General features: G+C 34.7%; 1 protein-coding gene and 1 non-coding gene across 2 annotated transcripts in view; one reads left to right on the top strand and one right to left on the bottom strand.

Moving 5' to 3' along the window:
- LOC111047729 (PEST proteolytic signal-containing nuclear protein) overlaps positions 1–3,793 on the top strand; it is a 34,027-nt gene extending 30,234 nt beyond the window's left edge. The window contains exon 4 of the mRNA XM_022333559.2: positions 3,546–3,793. Within this exon, the coding sequence (XP_022189251.1) occupies positions 3,546–3,672 (127 nt within the window). The 3' untranslated portion in view covers positions 3,673–3,793. The remainder of the gene's footprint in view (positions 1–3,545) is intronic.
- Positions 3,794–5,743: 1,950 nt separating this feature from the next.
- On the bottom strand, positions 5,744–12,213 carry LOC111047737. The gene is made up of 3 exons (XR_005572399.1): positions 11,962–12,213; positions 6,773–6,829; positions 5,744–5,942 (listed from the first exon to the last, which is right to left on the bottom strand). It is a non-coding gene; the product is annotated as an uncharacterized LOC111047737 (transcript).
- Between the last annotated feature and the right edge of the window lie 3,473 nt (positions 12,214–15,686).

Raw genomic sequence — 15,686 nt, 5'->3', positions numbered from 1 at the left:
CTGCTTTTGTTCAAGAAACAATCTTAAACTTGGATGTAGGTAGGAGACAAATAGCTATTTTTCTTGATCTTGCAAAAGCCTTTGATACAGTTTGCCATGATCGTCTACTTGATTGTCTCCGTAGCCTTGGTCTTGAGGATGTGGCACTTGGATGGTTTTGCAGTTATTTAAAGAATAGGCAACAATGTGTTAGAGTCAATAACACTGTTAGTGAATATAAATCTGTTAAAATGGGAATCCCGCAGGGAACAGTGATTGGACCTTGCCTCTTCCTGATCTATATTAATGACTTTTGTAACCTTAATTTAATCAATGGGAAAATATTGTCATTTGCAGACGATGCAGTTTTAATTTTTCATGAAGAAAACTGGGCTAGCACATATGACTCAGCTGCTAGGGGACTGGGAGAAGTAAAAAAATGGCTTGATAGAAGAAAACTGACTCTGAATTTGTCCAAAACAAAATACATCTCTTTTTCCTTGAATATACAGAATCAGCCAGTTAATATGTCACTTGTTTTGCATTCTCCAAATTGTCTTAGTCATGTAGATTTAGGGTGTTCAGTTAATTGTAATAAAATAGAGAAGGTTAGCAGTATCAGATATCTTGGAGTAATGGTTGATCAGCATTTAAAGTGGGATGTACATTTGTCGCAGCTTACTACACGATCTAGAAAACTTATTTATTTATTTGTGAAATTACGTTCTGTTTTGCCTATGAAAGTCATGAAGATGGTGTATTATGCACTGGCACAGTCATTGCTCCAATATGGTATTGTGGGTTGGGGTGGTGCATATACAAATGTTCTAAAACCAGTAAAAATACAAAATTTAATATTAAAAATTATTCTGAAAAAGAATAGAATGTATTCAACAAGATTGGCTTTTTTGGAATTTTCAGTTCTACCGATTAGACGGATATACCTGAAACACATCATATTATATTATAAGAAGCTATCACTTTTTCATTTCATTAATAGAACGGATTGTGCTATTACAAGACGGGAGGAGTCAGGTCTGGTTACTGTTCCTAGATTATTGACTACTGCTGGTCAGCGTAGCTTCATATATTTATCTCCATTATTTTTTAATATTCTTCCAAGTAATTTGAGAGGTTTACTCGCCCAAAAAAACTTTGGACTACATTTGAAAAAGTATCTGGTTAGCTCTCATGGCTGGGATAGTGCCGAGAATTTCTGGATTAGATTAGTATAGTAATTATTCCAATTGAATAGATTTCATTTTGTACCACATCTTATATCATGTTATACACTAGGCTAGGCAATATCAGGTCATTATTATAATTATTATAATTTACAAATTTTGTTGCATCTAACACATATTGTATGTAAATATATTGATCTATTATAGCATCACTGATTTATCTTGTTTATTGAAAGGATTTGATTTTAGTTGTTAATGTATATACTGTAATGTTAATTAATAATAAGTAAGTAGTCAAAGTACGGCTGCTCCTTCCCCAAGCTCGAGCTTGCTCTTTTGGGGAAGTAGTTCCTTATGTTTATTTGTATTTCCTATTGATTCATTTTGTTGTTATATTTCTAAATTGTGAATTATTGTAATGCTTTTTCAAGGAATAAATAAATAAATAAATATTAGCGTAGGCGTACTCCATAAAGTGTCAACAGACATGCTAAAACAAAATTGTGCGAGTATTAATGAAAAAAACAGGCTCCACTATGAACATACGTCTAAAATGTTGGAAATAAGTGTGTATGTTATTATATAGGTTCCTTATATGTTTATAAACGTTATATCAACAACAAATATATTTATATTTCTTTATTAATCTTATTAATAAAGAGAGGAATTAATTTATACGGGATAGGAAAAGCACGATTGACGCATCATCACTTATGATCTAAATGAACTGAATGATTTGCAATTTTACATAAAGATTCTCAATTTACCAAGGATGTATATGGGTTTATTTTCATTTCGGGTTTTGGAAACGAGATGTGACCGCCGAAAACAATGGATGGCCAGGTTGGAGTTCTAGTGATCCTTCAGCGGTCGCCCATCGTTATCAAATTTCGACATTTTCGTGGCCTATTGCTAAGGAATCACAAATTTCTTACTCCCAGGAATATATAGGTGGACCAGTCTGGTTACTTGGCTGTGCAAAGCCGTTTTGGGAACATTTTACTGGTGGCACTTCTGATTTTTTTTCATTTGTATGGTAACAAATTATCAAAATGGAATGATGAATTCCTGAGAAAAAATTTTTTCTTGTCCAAAAGGACAAAAAAGTTAGTCAGTTTACAAAACTATTGGGAGGATTAATTGTCATCAAGTTCTAACCTATTCTGAAAATTTCAAGTCTCTAGGTAGTCGGAAAGTGGTCAAAAATTGTGTTAAAAAAGTTGTATGTTACAGACAGAGAGCCAGACAGACAAGAACGAAAGTTAGTTGATAAAAACGTCTTGAGAAAACCGTCTTCCTTCATAGTTATAAGACCGGAAAAAAAGTGTTTCTTCAAGTCTAGAGTGTTTCTTCAGTAGAATTCTAACAATGCCTTTCCATCCGAAGGGTGAGCAAAAAGAGGAACGGTTTGGCAACATGGTAAACATTACGGATGGCTGTAGTTTTGCAAATATTACACTAGAGAACTCTACAGGATGCCTCACAAAGTGGACTCATGTCATACATTTTTCTGAGTCAGGTCACACTGAGTCAAAATAGCCGAATCATTAACTATTGAGGTGCTCGTTAAATGCACTTTTAGCTGTAAACCAGCGGTAGCCTACAGTGATTGAATAAGTACAAATTTAGTAAAACCTAGAGCATATATTTAGTGTACATGATGAGACTAAACACATTACATAGATAATCATGGGTTTTGACAAAAAGGACGCCAAAAAATAGTACGTTCAATAATTATTGAATTGTATGTAACTCAACTTAGTCTGTAACTCCTCTCTGGTCTGTATACAGCTTGTGAGCAAGTTGAGTTTCATCAAATGAACCATTGGGAATAATATACAATTACAAGTACTTAATCATTGATTTAGAATCAATAATTCTAGAAAATACAAGTAACAGATTTAAGGTGTAGAGTAATTGATAAGTTGGTGCTCGCTACCAGCTGTAAGTGCCTTCTAGAAACGAGAAAGGGTCACTAGTAAGGGCAATCAAGCGGAATCAGAGGACAATAGGGTATGGTAGTCGAGAGCTGGAGGATGAACTTCTTTGAGCCTTTATTGTACAATACCCAGTGAACAGGTAGCACGACCCCATCTCCTTTCCATAACCCTTCATTTCTATTAATCAATTCTAATATCATGATTTTTTTAGTACAGTCTGAGAATCTGCAACCCTGTTCTACCATCTTTCTTCACTGCTATTATAACGTGGACCTCACTATAGTAGAGGAGATGCAACAAGTACTTTAGTTAGGGAATCGACGTTGGTTTACGCTGGAAGGTTTCTTGAAGTGAAACTGAGAAGATCCAAATTCAAACTTGATGTATCAATCAAATCTTGTACATTTGTCTAATTATGTTATTTGTATGTTTTTTTTGTCAGGGAAACGCCTACGTCGGCAGGCCCAAATTCATTCGGCAAGACCAAGCAGGGCTTCTGTAACGCGCAAAAAGTGTTCGAGAAAAATCTGAAGAAAGCTGCTCTAGATGCTGGCGATGGTGAAAAGTGAGACTATTCTGTAAATATAATTATGTGAAGTAATAACGTTAACTATTTTGTTCCCTTGTTTAGCTGTAATGTCTACAATTATTTTGAGTTTTTGAAATTATAAAAGAAATTCATGTCGGAAGCGTTTTGATCTTATTTTATATTCACCTTATTTTGCAGACACTTAGAGCGCCCCAGAGACTTGCAATATCTTAGTAATCGAAAATTTACATATGTAATAACATACTCTACTAGTTTTTATTCACCCGGCTCTATTTCGTGCTTTTTTATTTATCTATATATTTATACATGTCATATGCTTTAACAAATAACATTGTCAATAGTCATACAAATTTCAATACACATAATAATTACAAACAATATTCATTATAATTTAAAACCATGGAACACTTTTCAATTACATTTATGTATGTAAACTCGATAGAGTAAAAATTATTTATGCTTGTGAAAAGAGGCTTATTTATTTATTGGATAGAGCAAACAATGCAATATTCGGAAAAGAAATTGGCAGAGAATGTAGAGCTGGCACGATGCTTGGGGCACGTACACACTGAGCTCAATAAGAAGTGGAGGTAACAGTGATTGAGACAGCAGTGTTTTGTCTAGTTTCAATTGAAGCAGAAAATAAAACGAGTATTCATCCAGTACAGTAACCTTTTATATCATTTTATTAGTGCATAAAATGGTTCAACCCATGAGAGCTATTTTCGAATAAAGGGGCTTTTAAAAAGGGAATGCAGGGAAAATAGACATCTGGCATGTTACAAGCGGCACACACATGCCTCCTCAACGTGCCGCTTACATTCCCTGTCTAAATGTGCACTTGCCACTTAAACTTATACTTGGGGGTTCAAACTTCAAATGGGTACTTGGTACTTATCCAGTCAAATGGTCATTTTTCAGGAAACAGATCCGAAATTTTTCTTTTCGGTTTAATATGTAGTTTGGGGAGGTGAATTCGAATCTGAAATTCGCTGACACGCCAGAGGGCAACTTCACCTCTAAGAACCCCAAATATTTCGTCTTTTGGACCTAACATTTTACCTTGTATTACTGCCATGTGCTTGAACTTTGGGTAGCGTCCATCGTGAAACATCCTTCAATACAATGAATCTCCGAAAAACAGAATGCAGGTCAACTTGCTTATTTTTCATCATTTTGGAAATTTCTACAAATACTGAGGCAGCAAAAACAGCACCAATGAATGACTAGCTCTCTTTAACCTGCACTTTATTATTTTTTCCGTTACACTTCTACCAACATAGAAGTTTGAAGACCTAAAATTTACCTATGTTTCACTACCATGTGCTTGAACCTTGGGTTGCGTCTATCGTGAAACATCATTGTGAAAATTTCTACAAAAACAACGCCGGTGTGTACTCCATATTTCTTGAAAGAACTTTTGCAAGATTCCCATCGCTTCAAATTGTCATTATTTCTGAGGGCTTTCTTTTGTTTAAAAAAAAAACTGAATTTAGGTGCATTATTCCACTCCCAAACATTATACACTGTATTCAATTATTGGAATCCCATAACTATGGAAACCTCTCAACAGTGTTTTATACCAACCACCAAGGTATGTACAAACTGTTTCTATAGACCTTGCTTCCATAATCCTCAGTATGTTTAATGAGAGCTTGTACACTTGAGAGCTTCCTCTGAATGTGTTCCTCTTGGTCACACCATTTGAAGCTGTTTTTGATTCTGCCTCCCACAAAGCAAACCTCATCCTGAACAATCTCCTCAAATCTGCGGCCGATCATGTAACATGATTCACTCATTTCATCGCACGCCGATATGGCATTGGCTACCATTTGAAAAATGAAAACCATGGGCCATCTCGTGCGTTAATGATATCAGCCGTGATATCACTAAGATTATTTTTTTATTCGATCATTTAACATTAACACAACTTTCAGAAAATTACCACAGGCTTAAGCCTTAAAACGGTTCAAATTTATTCGACAGTCCAAAATGACTGTAATTATGAATTACAGTTATGAATTGTATTTTATCATTATTGGTCACTTATTATGAAGAGGATAAATATAGATGGATAGGTTCCTGCGATACAAATTTTGAAATAGGTCGTTTTATTAGAATTACTATAATATATTATTTTTGCTTACAAATACAACCATAATCAAAAACTGCTGGGTGCCTCCAAACTGAATGTGTTGTCAATGCTCGTCCCGCTGTGTGATATTCTTCAAGTCTACATCATTCCATCGAAGTTATCTCGTTTACATGGTTCTAAGCAATCAGCCAAACCTGAAAAATATATTTTTTACTAAAAAAGGAGACTAGTCAAAAAATTATAGAAGGTACGAAAAATCCAATAAAATTCAAAATTACAATTAGGACAGAATTTAGGAAACAGACGTTTAACCATAAGAATATGTTCTAAATAAAATCTTAGTCTGTTTTGTACTAACCGACAGGGCAGCCAACAATAGCGTCTTCTTTGTTAATGTGAAAACATAGTGAGGTGGCGAGGGTAGATTGAAACTCCAGCTTCAATCCCCGCTTCACTCTATCTTGGCTGCTCCACTATGTTTTTACCCAGAGAAATCCGGGAGAAATATACGATCTTAAAATATATCAGAGCTTCAATCTAGATGCATTATTTAGAAACCTCTCAGCAACCTTCGCCGCTCTATTTTTTAGCAGTTAGCTATCTTTAGATTTGTGTATGAAAATCGAAGTAATATTCAATGAGAAATCAAATGCATCCAGTTGGAAGTTTAGAACAATTGAAGAAAAACGGCATTTCTCTTCATCCCTTGTCACGATTTTGCAAAGGAAACATCTCACACTTCCAGATAGAGAAGAGCTTTCAGCATGCACGAATGCAACAGAAAATTAATAAAACTTTATTGTACAGGGTTGGGTAGCATTTAACAGATGTTCTTTTTCGTACATAAATAATCATTGTTTTTATTTTTTCGTCTTTAATTTTTATAATGACAACATCCAAGGTACACACTAAAAAATAAATTTTGAGTTTCGTTTAAAAGTGAATGTGTAACTGCCCAACCCTGTACTTTATTGAACTAAAATTTGAAGCTTTGAAGTAATTCAACAAAAGATGCCAAACAAACCTTCAAGAAGCAGAATTGTTTGCCCAATCTAACCAACCGCCAGAATAGTTGTAAATACTGAAACAAAAATAGAATTCCGAATTAATATTCAATAACAATATTTTGAAAAACATATCTGCTACAGTTGTGGTGGCTAATGTACGGCTGCATAATAATATATATCGGGGGACCGAGCTTCGCTCTGGAGTACAAAAGCATAGAAAATTATTACGAAAGAAGAGATTGTAATACATTTATAGTTTATACAGAAAGGTTCTATCTGAACACAGTGAATTGAGATTAATTGCCAGTGGAATGCAAAAATCTCACTCACAAAGACCCGGTTGCACAAAAGCAGGTTAAATTTTAATCCTGATTAATTTCACGTGAAACAAATCAGAGAAGACCATTTTAAAAAGACGGCTTCTCTAATTGGTTTTCCTGTATTAAAATTTAACCAGCTTTTGTGCAACCGACACTAAGTACCTGCGAGTTTTCCCAGGGATGAGACCCAGTGCAATGGAATTTTTATATATTATAAACAATGTTTCAAATTTCGTGAGAATCGTTAGAGCCGTTATCGAGATCCGGTGACAATACAGACATATCCTATACTATTAAAGGAGCAATTCATGTTTGTATATACAGAGTGTCCCACCAAGGTTATAACAGCCGTTAACCATAGATTCTACACAACATTTCTGACACAAAATGTTCAGTAAACTTTTCTCCTATCGACCTTAGTTTTCGAGATATATCGATTTTTCGATATTTTCAGAATATGCCTACTTCCAGTCATTAAATACTCAATAACTCGAAAACTACTGGTCAAATTTCAATTCTAAGGGTATTGTTGGAAAAAGAAAAAGGTAAGTTCCATGATAAAGTGTTCATAACCACTGCTAATATCTGGAATGAACACCTTAAAAATGAGGAAATTCACAAACAGCATGCATCAAGTGGTGATCCTAAGGGTGAAATCACCTGATTTCTCTGTGACAATATTCACATGTTTTAATAAACATTTTAACATTCTACAACGATATGACTTTTTCAATAACTTGCATTATTTTCTGTATCATAAATCCTGAATAAAATAACAAAGTGTATGTTTCAGCCTATTTTCAGTATAGTTTTCAGTGTGTTTTTCATTGGCATGATATGTATCAACTTTGGCTAGTAAAGATCATGAAATTTACCTTGATTGAGTACTTGAACATGCTATGGAGAGTGTGGATGCAGTTCAAGAGAGGCAGAGAGAGTATACAGGAGACGTTTTCCTGACCGAAAATACCCATCTCATAATACGTTTTTAAGATTGACAGATGTCAAAATCCTAGGATAAGTTTCAAGGAACGAGAGTCCCTTCTTAATTTCTGAAGCTTTAGAGAATCTTATTCTAAAGTATTTCGAGCAGAATCCTTGATCCAGCATCCGGCGGTCAGCTGGGATGTTTCAAAAATGATAGTTCAAAGAATATTGAAGAAAAATAACTTTCGACCATTTCATGATATTCAGGAGTTTCATTTCATTCAAGAGTTGAATGAGCCTGATACTGTTTCAAGGATGCAGTCTTGCCATTGGATTTTAGCACAAGATTGTGTTTCAAACATTTTATGGACAGATCACAGATAAAAGTACGTTCACAAGAACTAGTGCTGTGAATATCCACAATACACAAAATACATGACCTTTCATTTTACCTGTAAGAATAAATGGTGAAATTTTTATGGACTTTCTGGTCAATGATCTTCACGGATTGATGGAAGACGTGCCTCTCAATTTGAGGCAGAATATGTGGCTCCAGTTGGATGGCTGCCTCCCTCATTATGCTAGAAACGTCCGTGGGTGGCTTGTTAACAATTATGCTGGGCGGTGGATTGGCCGAGGTGGACCCGTAAGTTGTTGGCCACCAGGCTCGCCTGATCTTACTCCAATAGACTACTTTTGGGGGTTGTGAAATGTAAAGTTTACAGAGAACCTGTAGAGACCAGGGAGGAACTGATTCTCAGAATTCAATTGACGTTTAAAGTAATGAAGACACGGCCCAACATAGTGAGACGGGCAACTCGAAGCTTGATGAACGGCAGCAGTAGTTGCAACAGAAATAGAGGCTATTTTGAATTCCTGTAAGCATGATATGTAACTTGATCACCATCTGAATGATAGCCATCAGTTTTTTAATTCTGTCATTCATCTACTTTGAATTATTATTCTATGAATACATTTTGTTGGATCTTGTAAAAGTGTATGATTAATACTTTTTATAGGATTTAGGCTATATGCTACAACAGATAATGCAATAATCAGGTGAAATCACCTGGTTATTGCATGATTTTCCATAGCATATAGCCTAAATCCTATATAAAATATAATTCATAAACTTTTACAAGATCCAACAAAATGTATTCATAGAATAATAATTCAAAGTAGTTGAATGACAGAATTAAATAAACAGAATGGAATCATTCAGATGGTAATCAAGTTACATATCATGCTCACTGCTTACAGGAATTCAAAATAGCCTCCATATTTATGTTTATGCAACTTCTGCTACCGTCCATGAAGCTTCGAGTTGCCAGTCTCACTTCGTTGGGCAATGTCTTCATTACTTTAAACGTCAATCGAATTCTGAGAATCAGTTCCTTCCAGGTCTCTACAGGTTCTCTGTAAACTTTACATTTCACAACCCCCAAAAGTAGTCTATTGGAGTAAGATCAGGCGAGCGTGGTGGCCAACAACTTACGGGTCCACCTCGGCCAATCCACCGCCAAGCATAATTGTTATCAAGTCACCCACGGACGTTTCTAGCATAATGAGGGAGGCAGACATCCAAATCCAACTGGAACCACATATTCTGCCTCAAATTGAGAGGCACGTCTTCCATCAATTCGTGAGCTCATTGACCAGAAAGTCCATAAAAACTTTAGCATTTATTCTTGCAGGTAAAATAAAAGGTCCATTTATGTGTATTGTGAAAATTTACATAAGTTCATGTGAACGTACTTTTATCTGTGATCTGTCGATAAAATGTTTGAAACTCAATCTTGTGCTAAGATGTGGCAAAATGCATCCAAGAAACAGTATCAGGTTCATTCAACTCTTGTACTGGGGTATCATGGAATGGTCGAAAGTTATTCTTCTTCAATATTTTTTGAACTATCATTCTTGAAACATTCAACATCCCAGCTGCCCGCCGGATGCTGATTCAAGGATTCTGCTCGAAATACTTTGGAATAAGATTCTCAAAAGCTTCAGAAATTAAGTAACCTACCTTGAAACTGATCCTAGACCCTCACCATATTGACATCTGTCAATCTTAAAAATGTGTTATGAGATGGGTGTTTTCGGTCAGGAAAACGTCTCCGGTATAGGCCTACTCTCTGCCTCTTTTAATTGCATTCACATTCTCCATACACCAATAACATGTTCAAGTACTCAATCAAGGTAAATTTCATGATAACGAACGCGAACACTTCTTTACTAGCCAAGGTTGATACATATCAATTATGCCAATTAACTGGAAAGCACACTGCAAACTAAATTGAAAATAGGCTGAAACATACACTCTTCTTGTTACTTTATTCAGGATTTATGGTACAGGAAATAATTCAAGTTATTGAAAAAGTCATCTCATTGTAGAATTTTAAAATGTTGATTCAAACTTGTGAATATTGTCAGAGAGAAATCAGGTGATTTCACCCTTAGGATCACCACTTGATGCATGCTGTTTGTGAATTTTCTCATTTTTAAGGTGTTCATTCCAGATATAGCAGTTTTGAACACTTTATCATCAAACTTACTTTTTCGAAGTTATACTCATTCGAAAGCTTATGAAATGGAGGAGTTCTTGAAATATTGAAACCACTATAATTAATGTCGAGTAGAATCTATGGTTAACGGCTTTTTTAACCTTGGTGGGACACTCTGTATATTTTATTAAAGATTATTAAAAACAATATTAAAACAAGTACCCTTTTATTAAAAACATTTTAAACAAATAGTTTCGGCCCTTTGCCATTTTCAAGTGTAAATGCAAGAATAAACAAGTTGATATTAGATAATTATGTTCATATGATTTTTTTTTATTCATTATTTTTTTGGTTGAAAAAATGTATTTTAATTCAATTCCATCATAAATAGAGCTTGAAATGTTTTAAATAAAAGGCTACTCCATGTTTTCATATTGTTTTTAATAATCTATACTATAATAAAGGAAAGAACTGGCTTAAACACGTAAGGGATAGGAAAATTATGTTTGGCGCATCATCACGTCTGAACTACTGGAATGATTAACTTGAAATGTTGTATATAGATTCTTAATTATTCGAGGATGGTTATAGGCCTATTTCCAATTCTGTTCACAGCTGAACATTTCTTTTAAAGGGAAATTAGAAGATAGGTATGATTGGGGATCCTATTCGAATAAAAATAACTGATTTTCTGTCGCATCAAAATTTTGGTCCACCTTCTTGGAATTGCAATTTTGAATCCAACTTCATTTTTTAAATTGGAAGGTGATACATGATTTCGATACAGAATTTCAAGAGAAAATCAATTGTGAAAACCCCACAACCATATCTCAAACCATTCAAAAGTTATTCTCATTCAAAGATACTGATAAATCATAAATTTATCTATTATCTATACTATAATACCCTTGGGTCTCCCCTCCATTGAAAGCCAAACGCTAATAATAATAATAAACTATAATAAAGGAAAGAACTGGCCTTTATTAGTACGGAATAGGAAAATTATGTTTGACGCATCATAAAGTCTGAACCACCTACTGGACTGATTGTGATTGGAAATATTAATTTGAGTTTCATTTTAAAATCACATTAAATTTGTTATTATGACAAACATTTGGTTGAATAATAGGACACCCAACAATTTTCTCCACCCAATTACTCACTTTTCACATTGAATGGTAACCGTAGGGAAAATTCAATGTGTAATACGTGCGCTAAGTTCCTTGGCTGCACTCAAGAAACCATTCCACACTCTATGGCTCGTGCGTAAACGTTTCTTTCGGTGCAGCAAAGTGTCACTTTGCGTACTAGTTACACAAATAACTAAATCAAAATCATCTTCACCATTACAAACGTACTTTAAATTGCAATTTATCACATATAAAGAATTCAAATATGAGAAATGTAGGATTTTTACAGTATGTTGCTTTGAATACAAAAATGGGAAAAGATACTAACTTGTTGTATCCAGCCTTCTGTGCAGCACTATACGCCATCAAACTGCGTTTGCCTGACCGACAAGAGAATATCAGCTCATCATTCACGTCTGGCTTATCTAACCCGTATTTCGCCTTGAAATCCTCGTTGCTCACATTTGTTAGCGCGTTTGATAGTTCTCCAACTGGAAAAATCGAAATTATCGATCAAAAACAATATGTTAACTTACCCAAAATGATGAAACATGAAATACTAATTCATGCAGGTTTTAAAATTATCTATTACTACAGTAGTTATGGAGATCATCAGAGTTTCATAGGAGACTGTCGAATTTGTCAAGCCTTACAACAAAATAGTGATAGAAGTTCCTATTTACATCAATACATGTGTCCAGAAATGCTTGGTACCGAGGTACGGATGCTGGGTTGAACAATCTTGAACATTTTAACTCAATAACCATCGAACATATTAACTACTATCTGGTTCAAATGGATGTCTCAGGAAAGTTTCAAGAGAAACTATGATTTAGTAGTTTTATCAAGCCTTTACACCCCGATTGCTTCGAGGATTGCAAGAAATAGATGATGCACCCAACACCACTTCCAATGCTACAACAGATAGATAATTTAGATATATGAACTTCTCATCTTATATTTACAAGTACGCTGCAAGTTCTATTGAATTTTAAAATTGAGTAAACAGACTGGGAACAAGTCGCAGAGTGGGATATAGTTGGTGTTCTATGAGCTGAGTCACAGCAGCCATTTTTTTAGGATGTCACAGCTTAACTAGCATAACTAGGTTTTGTTCCGCTAGGACTTTCACGGACTATATCACCAATTTTGGCTTGTCTACGATATCTCTGTCTTAATAAAACATTTATTTACTATATGGCTCAGTCAATGAAGACAAAAAACAGGGGTTTTTGCTACAAATTAGGGAAAACTGAATTTTCGGAGGGTGTTCGTATACATAGTACATAGCCTGCATCCGCAGAGTCCCCATCTTTCCACCACTTGCTTCCCCCCCTCATCCTCAATACACCCCTCCAAAGATCCAAACTGCAATGGTTTCGTAAAACACGTATATCTCGGCTACAAATCAAGATATCGAGCTGACTTTCATTCTACCCTTTCACGGAAGAATGGATCTACAAATAATGATAAATAGCATTTCATCGTAAATCTAATCTTGAGGAAGTTATTCCCATACAAAGCTAAAAAATTTGGAAATTTTCGCCTAATGATTTTATATATATTTTATCTGATAAAAGTTTACGATTCCATTAAAAAAAATGTTACGTATAAAAGTTAGCTCGTTTTATGATCTTAAAAATGATGTATCATAACTCATACTTGTTTGATGTACTTTAACTTAATCTTGAAGTTAATCTGCACAATGCGTAGTTTTAAGCGTTAGAGTCCCATTTAAGTAATTCTACCACCAATTGGTGTTATCGGGAAAACTTATAAAAAGCCCTTGATGATAGAGAATTGAATGTGGTCTCGAATTGTGGAACGAAATTCTTCACTTGCATTAGATTAAATATGAATAGTTTTGAAATTAATTACGTAAGTTTTGAGAAGATAAGATAAGATAAGATTCTTTAATTCGCATCCAATTTACAACAACAGAACAGCGCACAAAACTAAAAAAAGATAGCAAATAAGAATAATAAAACAATACTTAAGACAACTTTTTAACCGAATAAATATGAAATTTGCTGATAATACTAATTGTATTAATTCTCATTATAGGATGATGAAATGTAATCTAGCACAGCTACTCTGTTTCACAAAAATACACCATAATTAATGCACGAAATAAAATACTGCATGCAAAGACCTTGCTGACAAGGTCACGTTCGCATTGCAGGAGCATCACAGAACAGAACTAAAGGACAGTTCAAAACAAGCAAAACTTAACTTAATAAATAATAATGACAATAGATAAAATATATTAAAGTTGAGAAAATAAATACAATAAAAAATAATAAGAACTAAAAAATACAAAAAATAATCTATCCTGAATATAATTCAAAGAACAAAAGTACTGATAAAAATCGAGGTAGTCAGGCCAAGTTAACCAATAGTTTAAATATAACAATAATATGAACAGATTAAAGCAAAGGCAAATGAATTAGGCTTACATCATTTAGCCATTTGATTCAAATTCAGCAAATTGACGATCTTCAATGAATGAATGATTTTCTAAGTTTATATTTGCTTTTAGAGATATATCGATGATTTTATAAGGTATACTCATAGACCTTAATGATTTTCATTGATGTATTTAACAAATTTAATAATTAACAATGCTTATATCTGTGGTGATAGTTTATAACTAATTCTTCTATAAGGTGATATACTTCAATTGTTTTTGTCAAAATGAATTAAAAGTGTTCTGGATCCAATTTAAAGTATTTGCTCCAATTAAGTATTTACTTAAACAGTGACGTTGTAAAGATCTTCCAATCTCTCAGGGCTGAAGGAGAGGAGAAATTTTTTCAGGTTTCCTTTAATTAGCTGTATTCTATTGCAGTTATTGTATAAATTTTTTATCGGAGAAGGCAGAAGATTGAAAAATTTAGGAGTCAGGAAAATAAAAGATTTTTTAAATAAAGTGCAGTTTGGTCTGACACCCCGGATAAAACCCTCATCAGCCTGCCTTGTATGATGAGGGTCAGTTACAGTATCACTATAATCTATTGACACGCCATCATTCATACTTATCAAATAGAATATAGAGAGCACCTTATATACATATAGATGTATTACCGGGAGGATGCCAAGTTTATCGAAAAGCGGGAAAGAACTGTCACGAGGCCCCACTCCAGCAACTACCCTTATAAATAATTTTTGAAGCTTGATTATGGGTGACATAGTTGTGAAGTAAGTACTGCCCCAGCAGCTTAAACCAGAATTAATTCTAGCATGAGCAAAAGAATAATAAACCTCTTTTAATGTGTTGATATTGCAAATACCCTTCAATTGATACATCGTCCTGAGGTAAAAATGTAAAGATTTCTTAAGACTTGAGATGTGGGCCTTCCACGTTAGATTATGGTCAAAGAGGAGACCCAAATATTTACTTGTGGTCTCACCACCAACTATTGGGCAATTGCAGCAATCATGGCTGCAGTTGCTGGCGTGAAGGCGAAGAGGAACAGCAAAACTCTGAGTACCAGTGAGACTAAACAGGATGTAGTTGGTCTTCTGGACATTCATGGATAGCTTATTGCAGGTGAACCATAGTGTCAATTTATTAAGGTCATGCTGAATATCCTCCCTAAGCTGATCCTGAGTGTTTGTGTAGGCCAACGCAGAGTCATCAGCAAAAGCAGTTAACTGACCTCTAAATTCACCCTTGAACAAGTCATTGACGTAGATGAGAAATAAAATGGGTCCAAGTACTGAGCCTTGCGGTACTCCGTGATGGATATATAACAGATCACTTGTATCATTCTTTATCTGAACCGCTTGTTTCCTACCCTGCACGAATGTTCTCATCCACTCCAAAGCTATTCCCCTGATGTCCGCCCACCACAACTTATGGAACAATAGGCTATGGTTTACAGTGTCAAAAACCTTGCTAACATCAATAAAGAGACCTGCTGCCCTGCAACCATGTCCTCTATTCAGGCCTGAATAGATAGTTTTTAGAAAATGCTGCAAGGCAAACTCTGTATTTAGGCCCTCCCTAAATCTAAACTGCTGATTTGAAAAGAAATTATTGGAATTCAGGAA

The sequence above is a fragment of the Nilaparvata lugens genome, chromosome 1 (genome assembly GCF_014356525.2).
Source record: "Nilaparvata lugens isolate BPH chromosome 1, ASM1435652v1, whole genome shotgun sequence".
Taxonomy (NCBI): Eukaryota; Metazoa; Arthropoda; class Insecta; order Hemiptera; family Delphacidae; genus Nilaparvata; species Nilaparvata lugens.
This window is presented reverse-complemented; position numbering and strand designations above follow the sequence as displayed.